Consider the following 27,742-nt stretch of genomic DNA (forward strand, 5'->3'; position numbering starts at 1 on the left):
ATGAATGAAGGCAGAGAGCCAATAAATAGATATGAGATTAATACCGAGAAAGATGATAAGGGAATAATGAGGTATATAGAATTTGGGTTCCAAAAGTTCAAGAGCTTAAGGATGAGAACTTAGATGAGAGCCATAGTTTGAGGAATAAGATTTAGGGCAAACCCTGAATGTGATAGTCAGGGAGGTTACCATCAAGAAAGAAAGAACCCATAACATAATAGAGTGGAAAACAAGGTTTTTAATGTATAAGATAACCCCGATTATGGGAGAAGGTTGAAACATTTCATACAGAGAAAACAGAAGTCGAAGAAGATAGGGAGAACTAGGACGGTACTCCTATGGGGCAATTCATGGATCTGCCTAAACAAAACTTATACTTTTATTCCCAACCACCACCTTGAGGAAACAATGCGGTAGAAAATCCTTTCATGACCTTTAAGTCGCTAAGCTCTCAGAGTTCCAAGGAACAGGTTGACCCAGTCGAGGCAAGAGCCTGGCTAAAGGAAATATAGGAATCATTTGAGATTCTAAATGATTGACGAAGCATAAAAGACTGTTTTTGTCACTTACCCTCCTAAGAGAGAGGCCACCCGCTGGTGAAAGGCCAAGGAAGGCACGGAGCAAGAGATTATAATAAACTGATTTAAGTTCAGTCAATTGTTTTCAGGAAAGTACTTCCCAAGGTTATGGAGATAGTGTAAAAGCTTTAGATCCAGAACAAAGGCAAACGAGTATGATGAATTGTGAATCTAAGTTGTAAAAGTTGTCAAGATTCGTTCTAAGGACACGAATCCAGAATGACGGGATGTTTGAAATCAATGCTTATATTGTGTTGGTTCATGAAATAATGATAAGAGAAAGGAAAATAAAAAGAAACTGAAGTGGAGAGGAATATAAAGGCAATAGAGTTTGAGGAATGATAAAGGAGTTGGGTATGAGGAAACCCTAAAGACTCGTAGCAATAGAAATAGAAAAGTATGTAATCGTCAGGATGAGGGTGATTCACCATGAGTTAAAATTGATGGTTGAAGGCATAAGAGATACATATATTTTATCCCCTGTAAGTTGGGAGGATTCGAGGAAACCTTGAGATAGTTCGAAGCAGAAATAATGAGACGCGGATAGACTGAGGAGACAAGGAAGTAAGAAATTAGGAAAATTGGATGAAGGAAGTGACCTTCAAGAATGTGAAGTGTAAGACCGGTGGCTCGATTCCCAGGAAGGGAGACGCCAGGTATGAGAGATATCCCAACATTGAGATGACTGTTGAGATAAACAACAAAAGTAAATAAGGAATTATTAAGAAGAAGTTCACGTTGAACACGACCAATATCTTCCAGAACATCCTTGTTATCATTACCAAATTAGGCTAAAAAAGTGGATAACCGTTGTTATCTTTTGGAGGCCATATTGATTGACCTCATTTTGAATACAGATGTTATTGTGAAAATTAGGCATATACTATCGAGGTGGGAATGATTGAATAAGATAATCTATCAAGTATATATGACTTGATTTATCCATGGAAGAGTGTAAGTATCTTTTAAAGGTGGAATTAAGGATAGAAACTCAGTAACTAAAATGAATCCTAGGGGAATGCATAAAGGTTGGCATTTCACCCTTAATAGGGATAGTATGAGTTTTGACAGTATGAATTGGAAAGAATTAAGGTAACAACAATCTTTAAGGATCAGTGGAGAATTTTTCAAAAGTATATAGACAATGGTTCTAGTATTAGTAAATGGTATTTTGATATGCCCTGTATCTAGGGAATACAGGAGGAACAATTCAAGGATAACCTTAGAGGTCTTACAAGGAGAAAAAGGTAATATTCAAAGTTCTCAAGAATAGAAATTTTGATAAAGGAAATATGACGTAATTATAATGATGCCAAGTGGGGCACATGTTTAACCACGAGAAGTATGGATCGAACCAGTAAAGGTCGAAATTGTTCAGGGCAAGTAGGGCCTAAGATAAAAGATGTTCTAAGTATGATTGAGAGTCAGTCGTGACAGTGATTAACCTCTAAAGACTGAGGCAATAACTTATGGAAAAATGGTGATATTTTTTTTTACTCATCTGATTTTAAGGAAAACATCTTCACTCAAGCAGTGATTGGAAATGAGGTAGAAAATTTAGTGAAGGTTGTTAAAATGACATTGATTGTAAGGAAATATTACTATCAGGAAGGGCCAAAGAGGTGGCCGACACTTTAAAGGTAAGAGGATAATTATAGGCGCTTGTGCCAAAGGAATACAGGAATGATGGTTAAAGCTGAAGGTTGTATTATGGTTTGGAAGATTGACATTCCTTCTGATGATTGTGCAATACCCAACCGTAATAGTAGTTGGTAAAGGTTTAATTCGTGTAATCTCCATGAGCGGGCTATCTATCTTAGAAGGTACTATCTTGAGAATGAGCATGGACCATGTTTCAAAAGGACTAAACGAACCTTTAAGTTAAGTCTTCTATCGAAGGCATATGATTAAGAATGGTATTAACCTGCTATCGTTGCTTTGATTGAAGCTCTTCTGCAATTTTATCTGCTTCATGTCATGTATGTATGGCAGGATCAGGAGTGTTTTTCATGAATCATGAATGGTGATTATGTTACCTCCTTAGAAGGATTTGATACGACATATATGGACTCCGTATGGTTAGATATTAAGATTTTATGGAAAGTGAATGACGACAGTAGGTCAGTGGTGGACCATAGTAATGCAGCAATGATTCTGCGAGTAATGAGCTGATTACAACCGTGAGAGTTGTATTGGAATGGATGTTGAGATTGAGTACCAATAATCGGGTCGTGGTAGTGTATAAGTTATCATTGATAGACTAATTAAGTAGAGTATCTACCTATTGAATATTTATTCCTTCTTATGAAAAGAGAGCCGTATTACTATATGAGGAAGGTTGCGGTGCAAGCATAGAATTATAGTAACGATGATGTCTAGAATGAGATCCCAGATTCGATTTTCGATATCGAGGGAGTTTCAAAGGTGATTGTGTATAAGCTCGAGGAGGAGCATGGGTCCATAGAATGATGGACGGAATAGTAAAAATAATTAGGCATGTGAAATACGATGCTATAATACTTGATGTTGATATAAATACATATATGTTTTGTTCTCCTATGACAAACCTCTATAGTTCAGAGGTAGATTCCAAGCCAGATATTTTATGGCAATAAACTTCTTTTTTTACGAATATACAATTCTCTTCAGTTCGTTCTTTTCTCTTCTTTTCATTTCATGTAAGCTGAGAGAACAACCCTTCCAGAAGGGGAGGTATTGCCGAATGACTATCTATCTGTGTGATAGAAGCCTAGTAGGATACCATCTATTGTTTAATTGCTTGTCAAGTACTAAAGGCTGGCCACCTTCTGTACTAACTATGCGATATAACAAGTGTTCATGATCATAGTGATCTCTCAACAAATTCCTTTACTTCTACATGATTGATCAAACTTTGGAAAATGGAAACAGCTGAAAAAGGAGTAGTAAGTTATGGTGGTATTCAGAATGGAAGCACATTCGTGATACTAAGGTTGACGTGGTTATTAAAAGGTTATAGAACGCTAACAAGCAAAAGTATAACCAGTATAGTATTAGGAACGGAAGGTAGTAGCGATTACGAACTGGAAAAGAATGGGTATTAAGAAGCAAAAGCTCTAATGCTAAAAGCTATAATAAGAGTCTGTGCAATAGACTTGAAAGAATTTGGAATGATCACTTAACACGGATTGAGTTTTCTTACGACAATAGATCATATGTCAGTATTGAGATATCGCCTTATGAAATCCTTGAGGGAAGACAATGTCGATCTCCCTTATGTTAGGATGAAGTTATAGAGCGCAAGATGCTCGGACCCGTAGTAGTCCAAAGGACCAGGGATATAATAGATCTAATTAGAGGACGGCTGGTAGTAACCCAAGATGGACATAAGAGGTATGCTGATTTGACTCGAAAGGACAAAGAGTATGAAATAGGGGACCTAGTAATGTTATAGGTATCCCTTGGAAAGGATTGATGAGGTTCGGAAAGAAAGGAAAGCTAAGTCTATAATTTGTTGGACCCTTGGATATATTAAGACGTATTGGGAAGCTAGCATATGCGCTAGCCCTACCCCCGAACATGTAGCAAGTTCTTACGTGTTCCACGTATCAATGTTAAGGAAGTGTAATTCGGATGCCAGATAAATAGGGGCATATGAGCGCATAAACATGCAACCCGACGTAACCTATATGGAGCAACCAGGAAGGGTTATAGAGTGAAAAGGGACAAGTGCTTAGGAGAAGGGTTATCAAACTATTCAGAGTTTGATGGAAGAACCACAATGTGGGAAAATTTACTCGAGAGTTAGAAAGTGCAATGTTAAGAGAGTATCCCTATTCATTTTGTATCTGATTCCGGGACGGAATCCTTTTAAGGAGGGGAGACTGTAATAACCCCAAATTTTGGAATTTTTGAAACCCTTATGAATAGTGATTTTGCAGATTATGCTGAATGAGAAAACTTTTCATGCCACACTATGTAGGGGTTCTTCTATTGTTATTCTGAGATCTTATTAGTACTTTATATGGATATAAGTGTATGTAAAGATCGTCAGAATCCAAATCCGAACACTTTGATTTTTCCTAAAAATCCACCAGATACCGAAAGAATTGAGTATAAGGTAACAGGATAAAAAGGATTTAAATTCAAGGATTATAAGAGAGGATCATAAAAGGGATATAATGTATTGAGAAAGGTTAATGGAACCTAAGTAATAAGATCCCGGGTATGATCCCTCAAACGAGAAACGAGAACGAAAGTTAAGCGAACCGTATAACAGATCAGCGGTCATTACGCAAACAATTAGGAGTTAATCAAGGAGGTTAGGGATGATGAGGGCATCCAACCAATAAGAAGAGGGCAAGTAAGGGATGATGACATCATAAGCATGACATAAGCATGACATAAGGGGAAGGAGGTGTGGTTGAATGATAACCACACAAAGTTCAAGGTTAATAAGGTAATTAACCAAAATAAAAAAAAACCAAGGCAAATCAAAACAAATCACAAAAAACACAAAACACTCCATTTTCTTCATGAAGCTCTCGGCTTCTTTCTTAGCAAAAGGGAAAGTCCAAGCTCCTCCACTTGCTAATTTACAAGGTAATTATCCTAGCTTCTCCTAGTTAAGTTACATACTTCCTAGAAATCTTAGCTTCAAAATCCTTTCCTAGCATTTCCTATAAATCATTCAGAAGATGGTGAATAGTACTTTCTTGAAATTAATTTTTGTGTTCTTGATTTCTTTGAAAGAACAAGCTTGTAGGAGGTTAGATTAAGGCTTCCATGGGCATTCCAAGGATCTTTCATGGATTAAAAGCTTCAAGGAAGGTATAACTCTTCATTATCTTAGCATTTAGTTGTTTGGTATAAATGATTATGATGATGGAATGAGAGATTAAGTGTAGTAGTTGTTTTGTCATGTTGAGATCTTAGTGGTTAAGTGGTTTTGTTGATTTTGGAGTTAAAAAGTAGCACTAGTTGTTCTTGATGATTCATGGTATGATTTGAGCTTGGTTTAAATGGTTTAAAGTGTTTGATGAGTGATATGGTCATATGGTTGTATTGGGATTGATTGGTGATGATTTGGTGTTGAATTGGTTGGTATAAAATTGGGAAATCGCGTAAACATAGCCGTCGTAATGTCCGATTTACTTTAGACTGCTTTCGTTCATAACATTAGGACCCGAGAACTCCCTGCTAGGTTTTGACCATAGCCATGTTTAGATAGTTCATGTTACGAGCTTTGTTTTGATATGTGGTTCATTTGATTTCGATGTACGGTTTAGGAGAAACGGCCGTTTTAAGTAACGACGTTTCGCGAACGAAATATTACCCCTCACCTTACTTTGAAACATAGGTTAAAGACCTAAAAGGGGTTAATTAGTGTATGAAACAATTATTTTAAGTGTGTTAGGCAGTTGGTAAGACACTCGGAAAGAATTGCCTTAAAACTCGTAATGGTTAATTTATTAAAAATGGTGGAGCCGAGGGTACTCGAGCGACTTAAGAGAATCATTAAGCGCAAAGCGAGCGTTAGAGTCTAAATTGGTTAAAGTATAAATTTACAAGTGACTTTGGTTTAATTCCAACTTATATGTTGTTTATAGGTTACCAGACTTGTCCCAAGCCATTAATAACCCCCAGTCGCTCAGACAAGTTTTCTACCCGTTATACTATTGTTGTGATGTATATATGTATATGCATTATCTTGTGATAAGTGCATGATTGTTATTAGCAAATTCTTGCGATATATTGGAGCATGTTGATATGATATATATGCATGCCTGTTTCGTATTCTTGATTTATATATCTGTTGGTTCAAATGCTTATTAGTTGCATAATACCTATGCTAGAGATAAGCAGTAGTTGTGTATACCCTAAGTGTAGGGGACCCAAAGGTGAACCTTTTTCAAAAACCGGAGTAGATGTTCCCGAGTATATTATATATATATATATATATTTATATATATATATATATTGATGTAGTTTTCAAAACTATTAATCGAATAAGGTTTATTCGATAACTTTATATTATTTAATGAATATTATTTCGAATATTCATTCGAGGGCTTATGACTCCTTTTATTTTATTAACTGAATATTATTTTAATATCCATTTGAGGACCTATGACTCCGATTATTTATTGAAATATATTCTTTATTTTATTAAAGAATAAGGTGTCGATAATCAAACTTATTTTTGATTATTCAAATAAAGATAGTACTTTCGTATAAGTATATCTTTGGTTATTTAATACTCATTTCAAGTATAAGTTTTACAACTTCTACTTCAATTATTTGTATAAAGATTATTCTTTATGGGAATATTATTTAAATAATAATATTCAGATATTTTCTAATATATTGGGACTGATTTACTTTATTAAATCAGCATTACTCCAAACACTCTTTAAAGTGTTTTCGAGTCTTTAAAATGGTTTTTTAAAATTTAGAGCGGATCCCAAAACTCATTTTTTATATATTTAAGATCTTCCTTTTAAAGGGGATTTAAATACTCGCTCAAAACCAGAGGGATCCGGCTCTGTGATGTATTTTATATTCGCAACAAGGTTGCGGTTTTGGTAAATGAATTGATTAGTTACCCAACGTTCGGGAAGTAAGTCCATCTATTTGAGTCGGCATAAGCAACATGGGCTCAGTGGGCATCCATGAAAGTGTAAGTGGCTCAGTGAGAGTCCATCAAATGCGTAAGTGGCTGAGTGGCAGTCCAGCATAAGGTCCTATTGCGACCAGGGTGATGACCAGTGGGGAATTCGTCCGTCTACTAGTAGAAAATGTTACTTATTGGTATCTTTGCCTGATCAGCAAGATATCAGGTTTATGCCAAGGTTTTCTCCTTTCCAAAATTCATTTGATATTGCAACTCTGTTTATAATTTTCATAACAGAGGTTTTCAAGGAGTGTATGAAATGTATATATATATAGGTGTATATATATATATATATATCGGGACTTAATGAAGTATCTCGTAACTTCATTATTTATAATGATATTTCAAGGATTGAATCTATTCAAGTCTTATCTTGTAGTCTCATCTGGGTGATGAACTTTTGAAACTGATTATAACTTGAACGGTGGTAGTTCAAGTAGTATTCGGATATAAGTATATTGGAGTATCTTGTAACTTCATCTTTTAAACTTATATCTAGTAAATGATTATCTTGTGCATGTCAAAGATTTTCGGAAAAACGTTGAGACAAGGTTAGATATATGAGATCACCATGCAACGATATTTTATACAGTTATAAATGGGAACTATGTGTATATTATACATGTCAGAGGATTTCAAAGATTGTGAAAAGTATATATGTATATATATACTGAATATTTTGCGACTTGGTCACGTTAAGATATCAGCTTGGTTCATTTCCTCTTGACCAAGACTTTCATGAGTACTATGAGAATGCTCATATATTGTTAATCATTATACATATTATTTTGGTGGGCTTGTTGCTCACCCTTACTTTCTTCTTTCATCACACAACAACAGATAGAAAAGATGAACAGGACCAAGCTCCCGATTCGCAAGCGGTTAGGAAACGTTTCGCAGTTTCCTGTAGGCGTTGATGCCGTTATAGCCGAGGTAGGATCTACCAATAGGCTAGGCTTTCAACTTCTGATGTACCAGATTTATGTATATTTATGAATTGTAATAATGGCAAAGAAATGTAAATCTGTTCAGAAACCCTTTTAAGGTGTAATGGCATATAATTTTGGAATAAAATGACTCATGTTATTTTTGGATATTCATCTCTGAGACTATAACTTGTGGTGTGTGTGTTTATTGTAGGGTCACGGTACAGAGTAGTTGATTGTTTAGTAAGATTGGGTGTTATTAAGGGTAATGGAACTCGTGATAACCCGGATCCCCGACCCCGGATTTGGGGGTGTTACACTATGTTACACTCATTTGACATGTTTCATATTCAACAAGTACTAAGACAGAAAAATGTGCAAGCTGACGCTTTGGCTGGATTGGGAGCTGTTCCGAAGGACACCAACTTGGTCAATATACTAATTTTTCACATAATGAAACCAGCAAGTGAAAGGTTAAGGGAGAACCCAAATGTAATTCTTTTGCATGAAGATGGAGATTCAATCAATTGGACGCACACACACAAAGATTATTTACTGCACGATACACAACCAGAAGGCCGTAATGAGTCAAGAACATTGTGAATGAGAGCTTCGCGTTTCACCATTGTCGATGACGTATTGTTCAAAAAATCAAGTACTGGACTACTCCAGAGATGTCTAGACAAGAATGAAGCTGAGATGGTGCTGCGAGATATCCATGAAGGGAAATATGGAAACCACACAGGTGGAAGAAATCTCTCTTCGAAGATATTACAAATGAGTTACTATCGGCATACTCTTAGACATGATGCCATAAAAATATGTCAAGAAATGTGATGCCTATCAACAACATGCTCCTGTTATACATCAACCCTCTGAACAACTCCATGCCACGGTGCCTTCTTGTACATTCATGAAATGGAGGATGGACATTGTTGGAAAAATGCCCCCCACACCGGGATAAAAAGTATTCATGCTAGCAATGACGGACTACTTCTCCAAATGGATTGAGGCAGAAGCATTTAAACAGATTACAAGTAAAGAAGTGATATCCTTCATAAAGAGAAATGTTCTTTATAAATTTGGTATTCTATCTGAGATTGTGTGTGACAATGGCTCTCAGTTTATAAGTGACAAAATAGAAGCTTTCTGTAGGAAATACAACATCAATTTGGTAAATTCGACACCACGGTATCCACAAGCAAATGGCCAAGCCGAGTCCAGTAACAAGGTCATTATTAATAGCTTGAAGAAGAGGTTATCCTTGCATAAGGGAAAGTGCTGAGGAGTTGCCATGGGTATTGTGGGCAGATAGAACAACACCTAAAACATCCACAAGATAGACTCCATACAGCTTAGTTTATGGCACATAATCTGTGCTTTCAACTGAGGTCATGACGCCAATAATCAGGTATGGATTGTCGACGTATGATTCTAATAAGCATGAGCTGACACATGACATAGACACTATTGATGAATTAAGGGAAGTGACAAAGATACGCATGGCTATATATCAGCAAAAAGTAGCCAGAAGTTATAACAAAAATGTTCATTTCCGAACATTCCAAGTAGGTGACATGGTATTGAGGAAGGTGTTCCATAACATGATGGACATGTCATCAGGGAAATTTGCAGATATATGGGAACGAACCTACTTGATAACGACTGTTATAGGATATGGTGCATATCAATTATCAACTCTTGATGGTGTGCAAATTCCTAGGAGCTGGAATGCTCTTCACCTAAAGTTTTATCATATATAAAGTCCACTTGCTCTATATAGATTTATTGTTTTCTTTAGATTGCATGAAATAAGTCAATAGGACATAGTTGCACTTGTAGTGAATCTTATTTAGAAGTACTTTGCAATTTATTTTTCTAACATGGATTGATTTTAACATGAATGTTACGTGAATCATTTGCCTTACTTGCAAAAAGTGATTGATAAATGCTAAGAAAATATTATGACTATTGTTCACATATAAATGCTACTTGTAAGCTTAGTTTTAATTCAATAAGGTAAGCTGTGCTTTAGAAATATAGTAGATTTGATTAAGTACAATTTATTCATAAAACAAATAAAGACTACGAGTAAATGATGAAGGGCTGATCATCCAACTACTACGAATGATTAAATTGAGTTTAACCTTATATCTGATACTTAAATGTATTTTTATAACGGATGATGAAAATATCAAATAGCGTGTTTCAAGAGGGAAAGACCTCTTAACCGCATAACGAGTGCATGCACCAACAAATAATTAAGAAATGTCGATGAATCACAAACTCTACGACCCCAACATGTAATGAATATATGAAAAAAGAAAATTTGATAGTTCTTGTAAGACACTACAAAATTCATCCAAATGACGAAATATGTGATCTATGTGTGTAGAACTGGGAGCATAAAACTACAAGATTGACAATAACAGAAAACATAGAAAGGGATCCCATTAACGTCATCATGAACAAAACAAAATACCAAATGGTCCCCTACTTACAAAGTGAAATATGGACTTAATCTTAAAAGCCAAAAAGGCCAAATCCACAAACAAAAAATACGATTAAGAAAGTTAACAAGTCTGAACTAACAATTTCATGAGCAAAGTTCAAAATAACAGAATGAAACAAGATTCATTCATCTTCAGGAACATGATCCTTGGTTGAGATAGGCTTAACATCATCGCCCTGAGTAATGTAGAGAGGAAAGGCGTCTTCAGGATAAGCTTCGTTATAGATACGAACAGTCTCGTTCACGTCCCACGACATCCATTCTCCACATTGATACTCCAGTATCATCTCAACTCTTGAATGCATAGCATGTTGGGTAATGACTTTTTGAGCCCCTTCGTGCATCCTAGCCTTCAAAGACTGCACCTTAGCAGCAAATTGATCAAACTCCTTCTGGACATCCATGCTAGCTTTCAAATTAGAAGTGGAAAAATCTTGAGCAGTTCATAACTTTTGGGCATAACCGTTGTGGGCAGCTTCCAAGGATTAAAGCTTCTTATATTCATTCTCGACAATCGCACGAACCATGAGGCTATCTTGGAGAGCCTACAACAAACAAAAAATGAAATATATATAATGTGTCACATGTTCAAATTGTATAAGTAACGTTATATTACCAAAATGACAACAAGAGACATGACTTACATGAAAGGTATAGCCGACTGCATCATCCAGAATGACATCCAGAGTCCTAGAAGAATGAGCTTCAACAGTTTGAGGCAACAACAAATCTCCCATCAGGAATGCGAATTCAGCAGGTTTGGAATGGATAGTATATCCATGAGTCATAAAGGGTATGTAGGTCTCAATTTTTCTAGTAGAGGCAGGGAGATTGGTCTTCAACTTCTTGGCATCAGGGCTAAAGTTGGGTGTGAGAAGAAAGGGGGTCTTAGAGGACTCGATTTCAGTTGATTTCTCATCGCGAGCCCTCTTAGAAAATAATTCTTTACTAGAAATGATCAGAGGTTTGATGACATGAGGCTTAAACTCTACAATTAAATAGAACGGCTCAATACTAGTTAGTAAAATGAGTGAAAGACACATGCTTGTAAAAAGATGTGTGACAAGAGTACATAAACGTCGAATACCTTTAGCATAAATGCGGCTAGAACTCATCTCGACAGCTTTGTCATCTTTGGGGCATTCTAGTGTCTCGGACGAAAGACTTTGGACAGAGTGAGAGGACTTTGTCAATGGAGTGTTAATGACGACTTTGCTCCTGGTCCTGTTAGCAGCGGTCTTGAGTAATGGTCTCTCAACAATCCTGGTGGCCTTGGATTTCTTCATTTTGTTGACAAAATCTTCAACATCCACGGTCCCAGAGTTTCTGATGGGACGATTCAGACAGTTGGACCACAACATGTCCCCAACAGGAAGTGCCATGATCTTGTCAATAATGTTCTTTGAGGTAGAGTAGCTCTTATCAAATTCAAAATTCGGTTCTGATAGTAAAAAATATATGCACATGAGAACAAAAAGGAAAAAGAGAATAGTATATAAAACTTTGGTCAAATCAAGGAAAAATGACAGATTCAACAAGAAATTCATGAAAAATTAGATTTACGGAGTGAAGGTTTTAAGAGTTACCATCAGAAGACCAACGATCAAGTAAATAAGAAGCATCATTTCCCATTGTGGCCTTGTTAGCAAAAATGTAATCTAGCTTCCATTCTCTATCATTCACGACATCACAATTAAGGATAAGGGGATCGTCCTTGTTCTTATTCACGAAACCGAGTCGACACCCACTAAATTTCTTAAGGGAATAAGAGTATTTAACGACGTTGGCGTCAATTTTCAAGTCATGTTTGGCCTCAATGGCGTCAAGGCAAGCTAAGGTTCTCCAAGAAAGAGGCATTAATTGAGCAGGAGCAACATGCATAGTGATTAAAACATCTTTTACTAAGTTAGAGAAAGAGAAAACCATACGGACATCGAAAGGATAATAGTAGAAGCATACCCAACCCTTCCGGTACCAATTAGCTCGTTCAGTTGAATCAAAGATCACAGCTTCACTTATTTCACTGAACAGTAACTTGGCCTCTTCAAGTTTTTCCTTCTTTATTGAGCTTGCATTGCTATCACGGGAATCCAAAAGATTGGTGGGAACCATTTGTTCGAGCCAGATAGAGTTTCAACGGCGTCGGTGTTGTGAGAAGAAGTGGTTTTGGAGGTCTTTTTTAGTCATTTCCATAAGATTTAAAGTTAGGGTTTTTGAGAGAGAAGAAAGATAAAGGGTTGAATGGACTGATGGGATTTATGGGGAGAAGGAAGGTGATAAAGTGGCGTGGAGAAATGAAACTAAATAAAAAGATAGACAACACAATAATCGAGGAGTCTATTTGGTATTGTTGTGACTTATCAACTTAGAAGATGGATAAATTTGATTTTATCAATTAACAAATAAATTGATAAAATCAGGGACTAATGTTAGGCTTCAGTTTCACCAACGTGTGGACGTGAAGCTGAACGTGATCACGACATGACGACAAGACGGGAAAGGATGCTGTCATGACACGATCGAGGCACATGACGTGTATGGAAGGAGTCAATAGACGAAGCTACAAATGAGGGATAAGTTAGAGACTAAGTCTAAACCAATAACCAGATCATGGAGAGAAAATAGGGGATAATGCTAGTTTGAATAGGAAAAATGTATTATAAAGAGATAAATTTTTACTTTGTACCATACACAATTCGACACACTTCTATTGTTAGAAAAAATAGAACAACTTGTAATAGGAGATCATAGTGAAATACTTTCGACGGGGCATCGATCCCACCCACGATTTTTACCAATTTGGATTTTCCGCGTCACCAACTTCTCGTCTTGTTTTCATTTATTTAACATATATCACAAAATCAAACCAAGTTAAATTTAGCTTTTGACCTTCAAATAATTTGTAAAAACAAAACATATACCCAAAAGATGGATTTTATTGTCTGCAATTATTACATATTACGTGATAAAACTTTGGATGAACATTTTATATCTGTGATACACGATCAACTGATAAATAATTTTATTTTATAAAAAAATGAGCTACTCTATTTGCATAATTTACATATCGTTTAACGAATCTTAACGTTACGTTTTGACTTATCAGTCGTGTTAAAAACCAACACCTGCATTCGTCCGTTATTAGACCACCATTCTACCATTATTCGATCCCTATAAAACAAACACGGATTGGATCTACGTATGTACCTGATCAATCTCAAGTTATCAATTTTCACGTCTATATTGCGTTGCTTATTCGATTTCACCCAAGGGTCTTACGAACTCCCATTCTGCAAAAATCGGAGTATTCAATTTTTGACAGTATTATGATCTTAGCTCTATCAAAATATTACCGAGATCCCGAACAATGAAGTTGTGACTTTATCCATGTAGATTCTCAAATAGTATTGTGTCGGAGTTAATCTTAATTTATATTATACTATAATAACTGGAATGCGTTATAATTTGTTTCAACGGTTATCTCCTAATTTTAGTTATTAAAAAAATAAATAAACAATGTTATATATTCGCTAAACTACTAAATTATACTAGTATAATTTGTTTCAATGGTTATATCCTAATTTTGGTTATTAAAAAATAAATAAACAGTGTTATATATTCGCTAAACTACTAAATTATTAAATTATTAGACACATAGTCTACTTATCGTACTAAACTACAATCACAACCTATCCTATTATTAAAAAATAGTGTTATATATCTGTTAAACCTAACTAAATTGTTAAACTATTTGATATAATATACTTATCCTACTAAACTACGACCATAAGTTATTCTATTATTTTTTTCATAAATTTATTATTATTAAATATTTATATAATTAATTTTAAAATTATAATATGATAGGATAAATAAAAAAAATTAAATATAAACAGGAACTCGTGGATCGCACAGGAAGCCGTGGATCGCACATTATTTAAGGTAGTTCTTTTATTGAACTTGTCATTACTCGAAACCATTCTCTGTCATATAACCCTTAATATAGGATGTTTTATTTTAAAACAAATTTTCGACACATGACGTTGTTTTTACCTATCGATAAAGTATAGAGGGAGTTTTTATTATAATATTATTTGGGGTCACATGAGTACTCATTAAACATTAAATTCTATAATTTTGCAATATTTTTATTGATGAAATGATATAAATGCACATAGTTCATCAACATTTATGATTCAAAAATCAATCAAATTTTGACACATATCTTCTTATTCTGTGCTCATAGGCACACAATAGAAAATTCTTATTACTTATTCACGTACAATAGAAGAGGGGATTATGTAGTCAACAATTAAATAATAATAAATAAAAATATTTTACCAAAAAAACTATTATAATAATGAATTAAATTTATATATTATAACCTGCATAGGGGTCAGGGGATGTTAATACCTACATTTGAAAATATTTAATGTAAGCTGCGAACATTTAATGGTGCCATCTCGGTGAAATTTTTGGTTGAAATCTTAATGTTTCCAGCATTTCAACAAGTTTGAGCAGAATCAAATATAAGCTTATTAAAAATATATTTTTTAACCAAATATTTGATCGAATTACAAATAATAAAATTGGCTAAACATTTTACTAAATTAAAAATAAAAAAAAAAGGTAAAGAAAACACATTTCTTTTTTTCTTCTACGCCAAAAGCGCCAAACGCTGACGGGCTGTCACGTGTCACGTCCCCCCTAAATCCGGATACTATATAAGCCCAATACACAAACAAACAGCCTCACAGAACTCTTCAAATTCGTTATATTTCTAGAGAGATAATAAAGTCTAGAGAGAGAAAGTAAAACAATGGAGGAATCATTGATACAGAGGCTAGAATCTGCCGTGACACGGCTAGAGTCACTCTCCGACGGCCTCCGATCAGGTTCTTCGCCGGCGATTGGTGGAGATGCGTCGTCGGATCCGTCAGTGACGGCGTTTGAGGATTTGATAAATGAACATGTAGGTAGGATTGTGAGAGCTGCGGAGACGATCGATGGAGAAGTTTTCGATGTTACGAAGGTTCTAGAAGAAGGATTTGCGGTTCAGAAGGATCTTATTATTCAAATGAAACAATCTCAGGTCTCGTTTTATGGAGAATAGTTTTATCGTAAAACAATTTTTGTGCATTTTTTTTATGTACATTGTAAATATACGAATTAATATATATATACATATATATATATATTTGGATTTTTAATGATGAATTTTGCTTCATGGTGTATTAATGGCATTAAAGTATGTCGAATATATCCGTTGTTCTGGATTATTATTTGATGAACTTTTATGTATGATATTTTATTATCATTTACGTAGGTAGGATTTATCTGTAATATGTATGCGTGTACGGGAGCTGTGTGTCATCGTAATTAATAAAGAGATAGAAATTTAGTTTGATGGACTTTGCTACATGATGTATTAGTGTCATTTAGGTATGTGAAAATTGGTTTGTTTATTGAAATGTGATTGAATAGTGATATAGGCATGTCCTAATTTTGGATTAGTTTGATAATGGATAATGAGGTTAATGAATAGAAAATTAGCGATGTTAATAAGATACTTGTTTTACGATCCCTCATTTTAGTCATTCATATACATGAACAAAGCTTCATTTGCAGACTTTCAGGTGCGGGGTTGTAAATTGCAGTCAAAGCTTTTGCTATAACGTTTGTTTTTGTTAGGCGGTCTTGTAAATTTGATTTTGTTATGATTGTGCAGAAACCTGATATGGCAGGTTTGGGTGCATTCCTCAAGCCATTAAATGAGGTTATCACAAAAGCAAACCAGATGACAGGAGGGAAGGGATCCGATTTCTTTAATCACATGAAGACTGTTGCGGAGAGTATGTCAGCTCTTGCATGGATTGCATATACAGGAAAAGACTGCGGTGAGAAAAGTAGCTCGATTTTGAACTGTAGGTTACAGATGAACACATATTTTATCTTGGTTGCTCATCATTCATCTTCCCTTTATTAGGTATGAGTATGCCTACTGCGCACGTTGAAGAATGTTGGCAATCAGCAGAGTTCTACAATAACAAGGTACTGACATTGCATTAGTAGCATTACTAACTACGACTTCTTCAGATAATTAGCAAAATGATATCTGCAAGTTAGGGAATAATTAATATATCATGTTAGAAAATAAAAATTTTGATTTGTAGGTTTATTTCGTATGTTCCCGAGTCTTTAAGAAAAGAAAATGAAAATATGTTGAATATTCAATATAATTATTACTGCAATTTATCTTTCTCCCTCAATAATCCCACTTTTGAAAAGAAAGTTCTGGAGAAAAATTAGCCCATATTTAACCTTTCTTTCTATTCTTTTCTTTGCTTAAAAAATATCTTAGACTTTAGAGAAATTAATCAACACAAATCTTTCCGTTTCTATTCAAATTTAAATCCGGGAACATAGTTCATAGTTTATAGTTCAGGACTGGTGCAGCAAACTGTTCTACGGAGGAAAACCCGATCCCAGTTTTTCTAAGTGAGAGGAATAACTAAAATTTTAAGTACATTTTGTGCAGAATATTCATCAGAAAGTTTTTTTCGTATGTTGCATTGAATATAGTAGTTATATTGAGGGTTCGTTGGTGGCTTAATGGCAAGCCTCCTTCCAGGCCCTCTTCCCCTCATGACTAAAGGACATCAGCTTAGATCATCACTCTCTTCTACCTGTATATTTAAAATAGCCAACTTGCCAAACCAAAGTAGTAAATTTAGCGATTTGGCTATCAGAACATGTTTTTTGGAAAACAGTAGACGACATATTCATGAGTGCATTTGAGGGAGTTACGTAATAGTCATACCAAGTTCCAGAAATATTAACATGTTATAATGAAAGAGTAACCGGCGAAATTACATCTTTTTATGTCAATGTTTTCAGCGTTGTACTCGCATGCTTTTGGTATCTTTACTTACTCTACATGCTTCTGTTAGACTAGTATAGCTTGTACATGCATATATCCATCTATATTACACATTCTGCAATCTGATAGCACTTAGCAAACATTTAAAGTAATTCTGCAGTCACTGTATTATCATTGTGTTGTGCAAGGTCTTAGTGGAGTACAGAAATAAAGACCCAAATCATGTGGAGTGGGCAAAAGCTTTGAAGGAGCTATATACACCGGGTTTGAGGGATTATGTGAAGGCTCACTATCCTCTCGGTCCTGTATGGAGTGCAACAGGGAAGACTATAGTGTCTGCCTCTTCAAGTTCTCCTGCTCCTCCACCTGCTCCATCAGCCTCACACTTCAGTTCAGGAACTTCTAAGCCTTCATCATCAAACTCAGCTGGGATGTCTGCTGTTTTTAACGAAATTAGTTCAGGGAGTGCAACTTCTGGTATATTTCTTTCTTTTTGTCCTTAAAATTTTGTATTCAAATTCTATCTGCTGCTCAACAATTATTAAATCGATTTGATTAAAATAAAATTATATGCAGGGTTAAGAAAGGTCACAGATGATATGAAGACAAAGAACCGTCCTGATAGAGGTGGAGCTGTTACTACTACCGAAAAAGAGAGTCGGCCCGGTTCATTTTCTTCTGCGAAGACTGGACCTCCAAAGTTGGAGCTTCAAATGGGTCGAAAGTGAGTATCAAATAATGGTTATAAGTTTCCTTTTAACATAATAGTAAATGTCATGTTCTGTGCTGTGTATTTTGGCAGATGGGTGGTTGAAAATCAGACTGGAATCAAGGATTTGGCAATTGATGACTGCGATGCAAAGCAAACTGTATACATATTTAATTGCAAAGATTCCGTTCTTCAAATCAAAGGTTTTGCTACCATAAACATTCAATTTTATCTTATTTAATTTAGTTATTTTTACTTCAAATTGAAGAGACCAAAAACTACTCGGATGTGCAGGAAAAGTGAACAACATTACGATTGATAAATGCAACAAGATGGGAGTTGTGTTCACGGTTAGTGCAATATATCATTGAGTGAAGTCGATTAAGTTTGTACAAAAAATGCAAGGCTTAATTTATGTTCCAGTTTTCAAATAGGATGTCGTGGCTGCTTGTGAGATTGTTAATTGCAATCGCCTTGAGGTGCAATGCCAGGTAAGCTCATAATTGTTATTTGTGCGTCGCATATACACAGTTAACGTGTCTGAAATACTTTTATGTGGTATAGTGGCTTTAATGTGCTATATATTTCATAGATGATTTCTTCCCTGCAAAGGCTCTAAACTGGTTAAGTTAAGCATTCCTTTTTGTTCATGGTTGTTCTATAGGGTATATCCCCAACGATATCAATAGACAATACGACAGGTTGCCAGTTTTATTTGAGCAAAGATTCCTTGGAGTCTTCTATAACAACAGCCAAGTCAAGTGAAATAAACATGTTGGTGCCTGGTGCTACTCCTGAAGATGATATGGTATTTTTCTACAATTGTTTTTTATTCGCAATTTCATTGTGTGTTGTTGCTGGAATAGCTAATGCCTAAACTCAAAACAAATGAATAGGAACCTTAATATTTGGCTAAGAGACACTGAACTGTAAATGTAGGTAAAAACGTGGATTATTTGATCTAGTCCATTTGTTTCCCTCAAAATTTGTGACTGGTAGCAATTCATTGAATAGATGTGGAGTTCTAGTTTATTTTAAATCAGAATACATCTTTTATTATTAGTATAATGATCTAATATTCATGATAAGAGCTTGTATGTTTGATATTAATGACTAATGAGTACTCGGTATAAAGGATATAAGCAACTTTTAAGGATGGTTATGGGTTTGAATCCTAACTCACCCAGCCAAAAAATTTAATCTATTGAAATATCGAATTGCATACAAGTACAAGAAAACACTGTACACGGATCAGGTAGTTATCTTAACACCTTGAGGTATAGAAAATTTGGTCATGACTCATAAATATTGTATTGGCAGCCCAAATTACCTAGAGACCTCAAGTTTTAGCCGAAAATGTTTCACTAGTTCAGACTTATCATACATCCGGTTCGGACACCTTTGTTAATTTTCGCCTCAAAGTTCGGTTTTTACCAACTCCTCAAAGTAGCTGGGCTCATAGATTGATCAAAGTTAGGCACATGCCAATCAATTTCAAGTACTAAATTTTCCTTGTATAGTAAATTTGGCTGCCAATGATGGATCAAAGTTCTGAATGATGGAAAGGGGAGTGCTACAATGCATGACAAACATATTAGGCTGAACCATGATAATCTGTGAAATCTGTTCACCTTATAGGATCCTTTTTAATTATTTCTTTTTTGCTACACCATTTTTGATCAAATGAGGTCAAGAGCAAATCTGTTATGTGTTTCTGTGCCTGTTGAAAGTTAGACAGTAGAAGAGCTCGTTCTCTTCGTGGGACAAGTTTAAGGATAGATTATAGTCTATTAAACCCATCTCTTTTCTTATTTGTTCATAAGTTATCAGGCTCACTTGACCACCCTGTCTCCGCCCCACCCGCTTATGCTAATGAATGGAGGCACTGAAAAATGAAGTATTTTAGGGGTCCATTTTTTCTAAGTAAGAAAATTTAGGCCCTACTTCTACCTCATTTTCCTTGTCCTATTTTAACATGTGAAAAGATCAGCGAAGAAATATTGGCCAATGACTTTTGTAGTACTTAGTATCATGTTATGAATGCCAAATCTATCCAGTTTTTTTCTCTCGAGATGACTGTAATTTCCTTTTGCAGGTGGAACATTCCTTGCCACAACAGTATGTTCATGTGTTCCAGGAAGGCCAGTTTGTAACGAGTCCAGTATCCCATTCTGGTGCTTAATGTATGCATCTTATCTTCTCATTCCATCATCATTAGCATCGTGTCATTTTTAAAAAAAAAAAAAAATCTTTCTTTTATCACTTGTATATAAAATGTGCTGTGCATTTCGTTTTTGGTTCCAAATCATTCTTAATATTTCATTTTCTATCTTTCAGATTTTTTGAAGAAACAAACAAGAGTTCATTAATCATGTCATCAGAGTGTTTTTCGTGTTTAGCAACCGAAGTTATTTCATTGTATCAAAACTCTCAAATTTTGCAGTCTTATTGCTTTATCAATATATAACATTGTTATTGTTAGAATATTTGTCCAAATCAGAGCTAGTTCACTCTACTAAATCTTCTATTCACATTTCCGAACACAGAAATCTGTGCGGGATTATTATATTCAGTTTATGCAAATACCATGGGACGGATCGAGAAATATTTCACGGGTGTATATGGAGTAAATTTTGAGTATATACCCTTACATTTTCAAAGATATAAAATTCTAGTATCGCAGTGAACTTAAAACATCACATAAAATAATATACTTTTTTCCAAAATTCATCACTAGAATCATCCTTGTTCAAAACAAACATCCAATTTAGTTCTTAAGCTTTTCAGAATACAACTTATCTTCTGTTATCATGCTTCTTATTATTAACTAATCTTATTATAAAACCAATTCTGATAATTTTAAAATCTATTTTAAAGACTGTTAACTTTTGATAAAGTTCTCCTGTCACAATAAACCATCCCTCTATTTTTTAATATATAACATTTGATTTTCCAGCACACAGGAGATTTGATCATATAGTTATATAATTTTTTTCGAAAAATTCTTTTTGTGAATAAAAGTTTTGATCTCATATTTTTATTCAAAAAAAAAGATTTCTTAAAAATAATAATTCTAACTATATGGTCAATTCTCCAAAAAATATGTATGCCAAAAAATTAATATTATATATTAAAAAAATATGTGGGTCAAAAAGTTAAACATTATATATTAAAAAGGGGTAATTGATTTTGTGATACCTTGCTTCGGGGAGCACAGAAATAAAGTATATTCTGCTTACTGGACACTGGTTACAAGTTAAAGGATATTTAACCATGATTTTCACGCCAAGTCTGTTGATTAATGATTAGAGTGTTGGCTTTTTTTTTTCTTAATGACTTGTATAATCTTCCTTCTTGCCACCTCGGGAAAATCAAGATACTTGACTTGAAGATATCAAGAAGATAAAAAGAATCTGAGCTTCAAACTATGGAATTGAAAGAATTGTTTTATAATGTGCGTTGACGGAGGAATCTCGTAACAAAAAAGATTGAGGTTTCTCGTCGGAATTAAGATCTATGACGGTGATTGTTTGCCGGAAAATTAAGCGGTGTGTGGTGGTTTGTGGTTGATTTAGGCTGAGATCGATCAGAGTAAGTGGTGGCTCCCTTATCAGCTCTCAACTTCTTACCCCTCTCAATGTGCCTACGTATCCTTTATATAGGGATCAAGCCTGACGTAGTTCTTGTGGAACAAGAAATCTAATGGGCTTAGACTTTTTATTTCTAGGCCCGGTAGAAGCCCATCCAGAATCCATCTTCCGCTAGCTTTAGGAATGTCCAACTATGAGGCCCAACCGCGAAGACCCAAGGCTCGTTCGTAATCGTAAGACTTCACGGATAGTGTATCTCCCTGTGCAAGGATAACACTCCACTACAGCTATCTCCCTTGATTTACGGACGCAGGTATAGCCACGGTTCACCGCAAGTGCTGGACGCATCCCTGTCCCCCGAATGAGGATAACCCACCAGATAACAGGACAGATGATCCCAAGCTCTTGAGTGCAAAGTGCAGGATGACTCCAAAGTTCTCCAACGGTTAATCCCGCATCCCCAACGAGGACACCCGTTGAATACAGGAGGAGGTCTTCAATCATCAGGCATACCCCTGGAGGCCTTCAAGATTTTCACGGTCATCCCCCTCCTTGATCGTCTCAAGGAGGAAATTCTTCAAAGAGTACCTACAACAAATATGTTAGTAAAGATAGCCATCCATTGCTCCTTTCCATGCATACTTTTACCCTGAGGTCACCATTGAGAGTGTATTGACCAAACACAGGACGCGTCCTAAGACCCTGGGCGCGTCCTCACCCTTATGAAGCCTGTGTTGTTTCCTCAACAACCGCCTCCCACAGCATTCCACAGTGACAGGACACGTCCTAAGCAGGACAGGCGTGTCCTCCATCTTCTATTGCCAAAAAACCACAATTGCCAGATACTTTCACCATAGTGGACGCGTCCACTACGCCTAGGCGCGTTCTGCCCTAATCATGTACCTTCAAGCTTTCTTATCATAAATCCATCCTTCACAAAACACACCCTCAAAGTCGGGCGCGTCCTGTATGCCTTGACGCGTCCTCACCTTCTACAACGTAATAACGAGTTTGACCGTAATTAGTCCGCATTTGACCCGCGTCAATCGAATGTCAAATTTTGGGTATAACAACTACCCCCCAAATTCCATTTGCAGTTGAAAACAAAATTGGAATTTTACTTAAAACCCTAAGCAAAATTTGGATTGACCCATTTGTAATACATGAGGACGCGTCTTGTTTCCTAAACGCGTCAAACCTTCAGACATTCAATATCGACCGTTGCGTGACAGCTGGTATACACGTCAGCATCCTTCTCTTCTATAAATACCTCTCACCAACCCACACTCTTACTTTACTCTTTCTCTCTCTCTCCAAAATCGCCATTACCGCCTTGAAGCTTGAGATCCACTATTCCGACGATTCAACCGACCATTCTTCAAGTTTTTACAATCAATAGAACCCCCAAGTCTCAAGGTATGCAAATCCCTTTTCATTTCTTCATTTTATCGATTGAACATCTCACAGTAAGTAAGAAACCGTTCGTATCCTCTTTTTCCACACAAATGTTCTTCTTTTCCTTCTGTATGTATAGTTGTATGTATAGGCCAAAACATAATGTTTTGCTTTCTTTTGATTTCCATTTAAGTGTTTTTAGGGTTTCATTGAATTTCCCCCAAATTGATTATAGCCGATTAAAATTCCATTGCATTGTAACCATTTTAGACGCGTCTTCCCGTCAGGGCGCGTCCTACTTATTTTTATCACCATTTCGAGTTCTCAACCAAACGTTGTTTAGACGCACTGTCCACCTAGGACGCATCACCTTAGAACGTTTCCTTCGATAGAATTTTAGGACACGCCTTCAGGCACCTTCTCTTTTCCCTTGCTTTACATATTTTCAATTTCTTTTATAAACATTTTATCCCTTCTTGTTTCAGCTGAAGGACGCGTCTTCATCTTCTCCTTTCCACCTGTTCAAGGTTCTCAACAAACGCCTTGGGATTTACTCCCCACCTTCTATTTCTTTCACACCTGAGCTCCCTGAACTTTATACGACAAATTCCTTTCTTGGAGCAGAAATACGCGTCTTTGAACTCCTCAAATCAAAAACCTCGATTGTGACGCCCTAAATCTCTGGGTTAGAAAATGAGGACCCACACACCTTTAATCTACTAATTTAATAAGCATAAACCCCGATTAGCTACTAACAGGATCAAACAGGATAAAGTATGAGACAAGATTACAACTACCAACCATAATATATATAACTTACAACCCCAAAATACCATCAAATATACATAGTCGATCCCGGCTTGGAACTGATAGATAACCCATTATATCTTTACAACTCTCTGGCTAAGCGCTTGCTCACTCAAAACTTTACTACCTGCTCTGGCAACTGGAAGCCCTCAACACGGTAGGGACCACCAGGTACGCTCTTACGAGCAGTGCGCCTAAGCCTGGTCATCTTCTTGCTTAACTTCCATGGTTAGATTAAAACAAAACATATGAGTATAAAACTCAGCAAGTAACTATGCAGCAGTTCTACGAAATAAAATTCCATAATATACTTTACTGATCTCAGGGCATTCTACTTTATCAATTCTAGGTGGCAGATTTCTAATTTTAGATTATGAAAAAGGGGGTTATGAAGAAGATTTTTGGGCTTTCAAGGAACAAGGCTCAAGGTAGGGTGAAAGCCGACATTCATCATAAATCATTAACAGGATCACAAATGATCTTTCGAATGGAAAGCGACAATCTTTTCATTACAAGGAATTAATTATATGATCAACAGAATTAAAAATCAGGGTTCACGAGCTATAAGCTTCACAATCTCACAATCAACTCGTTTCAAAGCAATATAAACCACTTTCATTTTCAAAGAATCAATTACTGAGTAGGAAATTTCAATTCCTTTTTAAAATCAATATAGAACCCTTGATTGGACCACTTTATCTTTCATTTCATAATAATAATACGGGTGATCAGCCCGTACCGACCTCCATCCGGTCTTTAAGGTACCAATGGTATAATTTCAGCCTTAAACTGAACTAGCCCCGCTAGCCTCTTACTATGACTAGACTAGTCCCACTAGCCTCTTACGTCCCAATCCAATCCATCAGGAATTCGTTTGGAAAACCATGAGTTGGAAAAAAGGTAGGTTTTTCTAAATTCATTTTATCATTACCAAGAATATGAAATCATTCGGACTCTTTCAAGTCGAAACTCATTCTTAAATTCAATTTCAAGAAGTCAAAGTTGAGGAAATGAATCAAGGATAAGCAAGGTTCAATTCTAGGGATCTTGAATCAATGATAACAAGGTACTCAAGTTAGAAAAATCAAAACCATTTTAAGGATCAATAGGGAAATAGGTAATCAAGGAATGAAGCATCATTACAAAGGGTTCGTAGGGTTTATAACAGTTCATGGTATAACAAATAATTGGAACAGGAAAAATGGGTTACCAAAAGGTTGGATCAATAAGCTTATCAATAACAATTTCCCGAGATCAAACACAGGGTATCTCAAATTAATAACAGGGGTTCATTACTTTAACAATTCAATACTCTACATGGCATGAACAATATCCTCTCTATAACCATTTACACAAGTAATTAGAGTTACTTGCCTGAATTCGCTTTCCTGTTTCACGAAGGTTGAACTACTGCCACCTAGTATACTTTTCCCTTTTCCTAGCCTGAATGCCCTCACGTTCCGAATCTACAATCAAAACCAAAACCTTAATTAGTTTCTCAACTCTCGTTCCCGGAACGTTCACTCAATACGATAGCTCGATTATACTCTTGACTCGAACTATACGAGTATAGCTTATATACACACATGCACATAGCACATAACACATTCTTATCCCATAGCCTTTATATCTTTATATACTCAATAATCAACTTATACTTGCCTTAATCTCGGCTATTCTTCAAATCAAACAATTATAACTCATACGAGTACACGATTACATTCATAGCTAAATGTTTACGACCATAGCTATCACTTATAGCTTTTAAAATCAATCAACTTAGTTCCCTTTTCTTTTATTCCTTAATTCGAACCACATACTACATTCAAACAAACAAACCCATAGATATTCACATATAAACACTCAATCATTCTTTCAATTAGCAAAAATCAAGTCTTGACTTTTAATTCCTATGGCCTTTTCGGCCTTATCACTTAACACAAACAAGAATCAAACATGCAAAGCTCTTAATTGACATGCATCAAGTATATCATCCCAAACTAGTTCAATTTCATTCTTACAACTCATTTAAACTCATAATTTAAACCTAAACATGGATGATCACTCATTTTTAACACATAATACAACTTAATTTCTTAAAAACAAGTAGGGACACTCGAAATTCCCAAGAATCGAAACATTCATGCATCACTTTGGACCTCTAAACTACAACTCATTCTAATCACTGTACCATTTATAAAAACAATTATTAATAGATCATTTACACCAACAAAAATCAACATGATCTTCCCAAAAATCAAAAGCCATTCGGTCTATTCTTTTTTTATTAAAGAAACCTCACATGCAAACATAATTCCAAATCCTTGCATCTTTAATCACCCTAATCTCTTAACATTATCCTAGAATAAACATCCATAACCAACATAATCAACTCAATAACTTTTGAAACTACAATTCCATTCGGCTTTTCATCAAAATACCACATGCAAACACAGAAAATTGATTTAAAAGATACTAGAGCTCAGTTTTAACATCATCACTCACCACCGGTTCACCGGAGTTCATCACCGGTGGCGGTGGCTTCACGGTGGTGCCCCCATTCGGTGGTTTCCAACCTTCAACCACCAATTTACACAAGTAAATACACACATGCAAACACATATCTTTACTCCAAATTATTTAAGAATCAAAACCCTTTTTTCATCAAAACCGAATCAAACCACCAAATCCAACTTTGGATTTTTTTCAAAAACCTTGAAGATAGTGACATGCATGTGTATATATGGATAGATAAAGCAAAAACTCACACAATCATGGTCTTATAATCGAAAGAGGATGAAGAACAAGAGGGAGATTGAAGAGAGAGAGTACTGAGAGTGAGAGAGAGAGAAGTCCCGAGAGGGAGGAAGAAAATGAGAGAAAAAAAAGAGAGAAGAGGGGTGCTCGGGTGAGAAAAGAAAGAAAGAGGGGGTGGGTGGGGTTATATACTACCAAGGAAGGGTAGATTAGTAATTAGGCCATTTTATTTCCAATTCACTCTTTATTCTAAAAAAACGAATTCGATTTGCAAATATCTCTCTCTGAATAGATGAATTTGATACGAATGATAATTTTAAAACGTGGATCTAGAAATTAGCTTTCCGACCATTACTCATAATAAACTTTTGAGTGTACGGTTGATTTTATATGATTTTTACAAGTTTATGCCAAAAATAGCATTTTAATACATAAAAATCATTTTAAAATGCAACGATCATGAAATAAACCCGTCTATCATTTTTGGAAAGTTTCTAGGACTATTCTGAAGATAACAAAATAAAACTCATTTCTTTACCTTACTCAGATAATTTTATAAAAATGTGCGAAGGTTAAATAAATCTTATTTAAATCAAATAATTCCCTTAAATCCATAAAATATCAACAGATCACGTATTCATGCATACAGACAAGCAAGCACGTATACCGACACATCACAACTCATATCTGATCATAAAATTTTTCCCTTTTTATTATTATTATTTCTCTTTGCGCGTACCGGGTCACATTCTGCCTAACGGCCCAACGCTCAGCGTTTCAGTTACGCTTCACAATATCATTGTCGACCGACACGTCACTAGAACGTAATACTTTACTCAAACATTTCATTTTACATAATAACACATATTTCATATTTTAAATATTTTAATCCCTTTTTAGGACGGGTTCCGTTCTACCTGACGGTCCGACAACACA

The 27,742-nt window shown here is 35.6% G+C and overlaps 2 protein-coding genes across 3 annotated transcripts; both read left to right on the forward strand.

The window, feature by feature from the left end:
- The first annotated feature begins 9,138 nt into the window (after positions 1-9,138).
- LOC141674397 (uncharacterized) lies at positions 9,139-9,919 on the forward strand. The gene is made up of 2 exons (XM_074481105.1): positions 9,139-9,413; positions 9,568-9,919. The coding sequence occupies exons 1-2, from the start codon at positions 9,139-9,141 to the stop codon at positions 9,917-9,919; spliced, it is 627 nt and encodes a 208-aa protein (XP_074337206.1).
- Positions 9,920-15,440: 5,521 nt separating this feature from the next.
- Positions 15,441-20,810, forward strand: LOC141672278 (cyclase-associated protein 1-like). 2 transcript variants are annotated; one of them, XM_074478846.1, is made up of 11 exons: positions 15,441-15,760; positions 16,397-16,565; positions 16,655-16,719; positions 17,737-18,025; positions 18,125-18,272; positions 18,351-18,460; positions 18,552-18,607; positions 18,692-18,748; positions 18,922-19,065; positions 20,353-20,440; positions 20,595-20,810. In XM_074478846.1, exons 1-10 carry the CDS (start codon positions 15,488-15,490, stop codon positions 20,437-20,439), a joined length of 1,398 nt encoding a protein of 465 aa, XP_074334947.1. In that variant the 5' UTR covers positions 15,441-15,487; the 3' UTR covers position 20,440; positions 20,595-20,810. The 2 variants fall into 2 exon arrangements, 1 of the variants encoding a protein (XP_074334947.1); XR_012555435.1 differs by lacking the exon at positions 20,595-20,810 and having other exon boundaries at positions 18,681-18,748.
- The last annotated feature ends 6,932 nt before the right edge of the window (positions 20,811-27,742 follow it).

Source organism: Apium graveolens, chromosome 7 (genome assembly GCF_009905375.1).
Source record: "Apium graveolens cultivar Ventura chromosome 7, ASM990537v1, whole genome shotgun sequence".
In the NCBI taxonomy this organism is placed as follows: Eukaryota; Viridiplantae; Streptophyta; class Magnoliopsida; order Apiales; family Apiaceae; genus Apium; species Apium graveolens.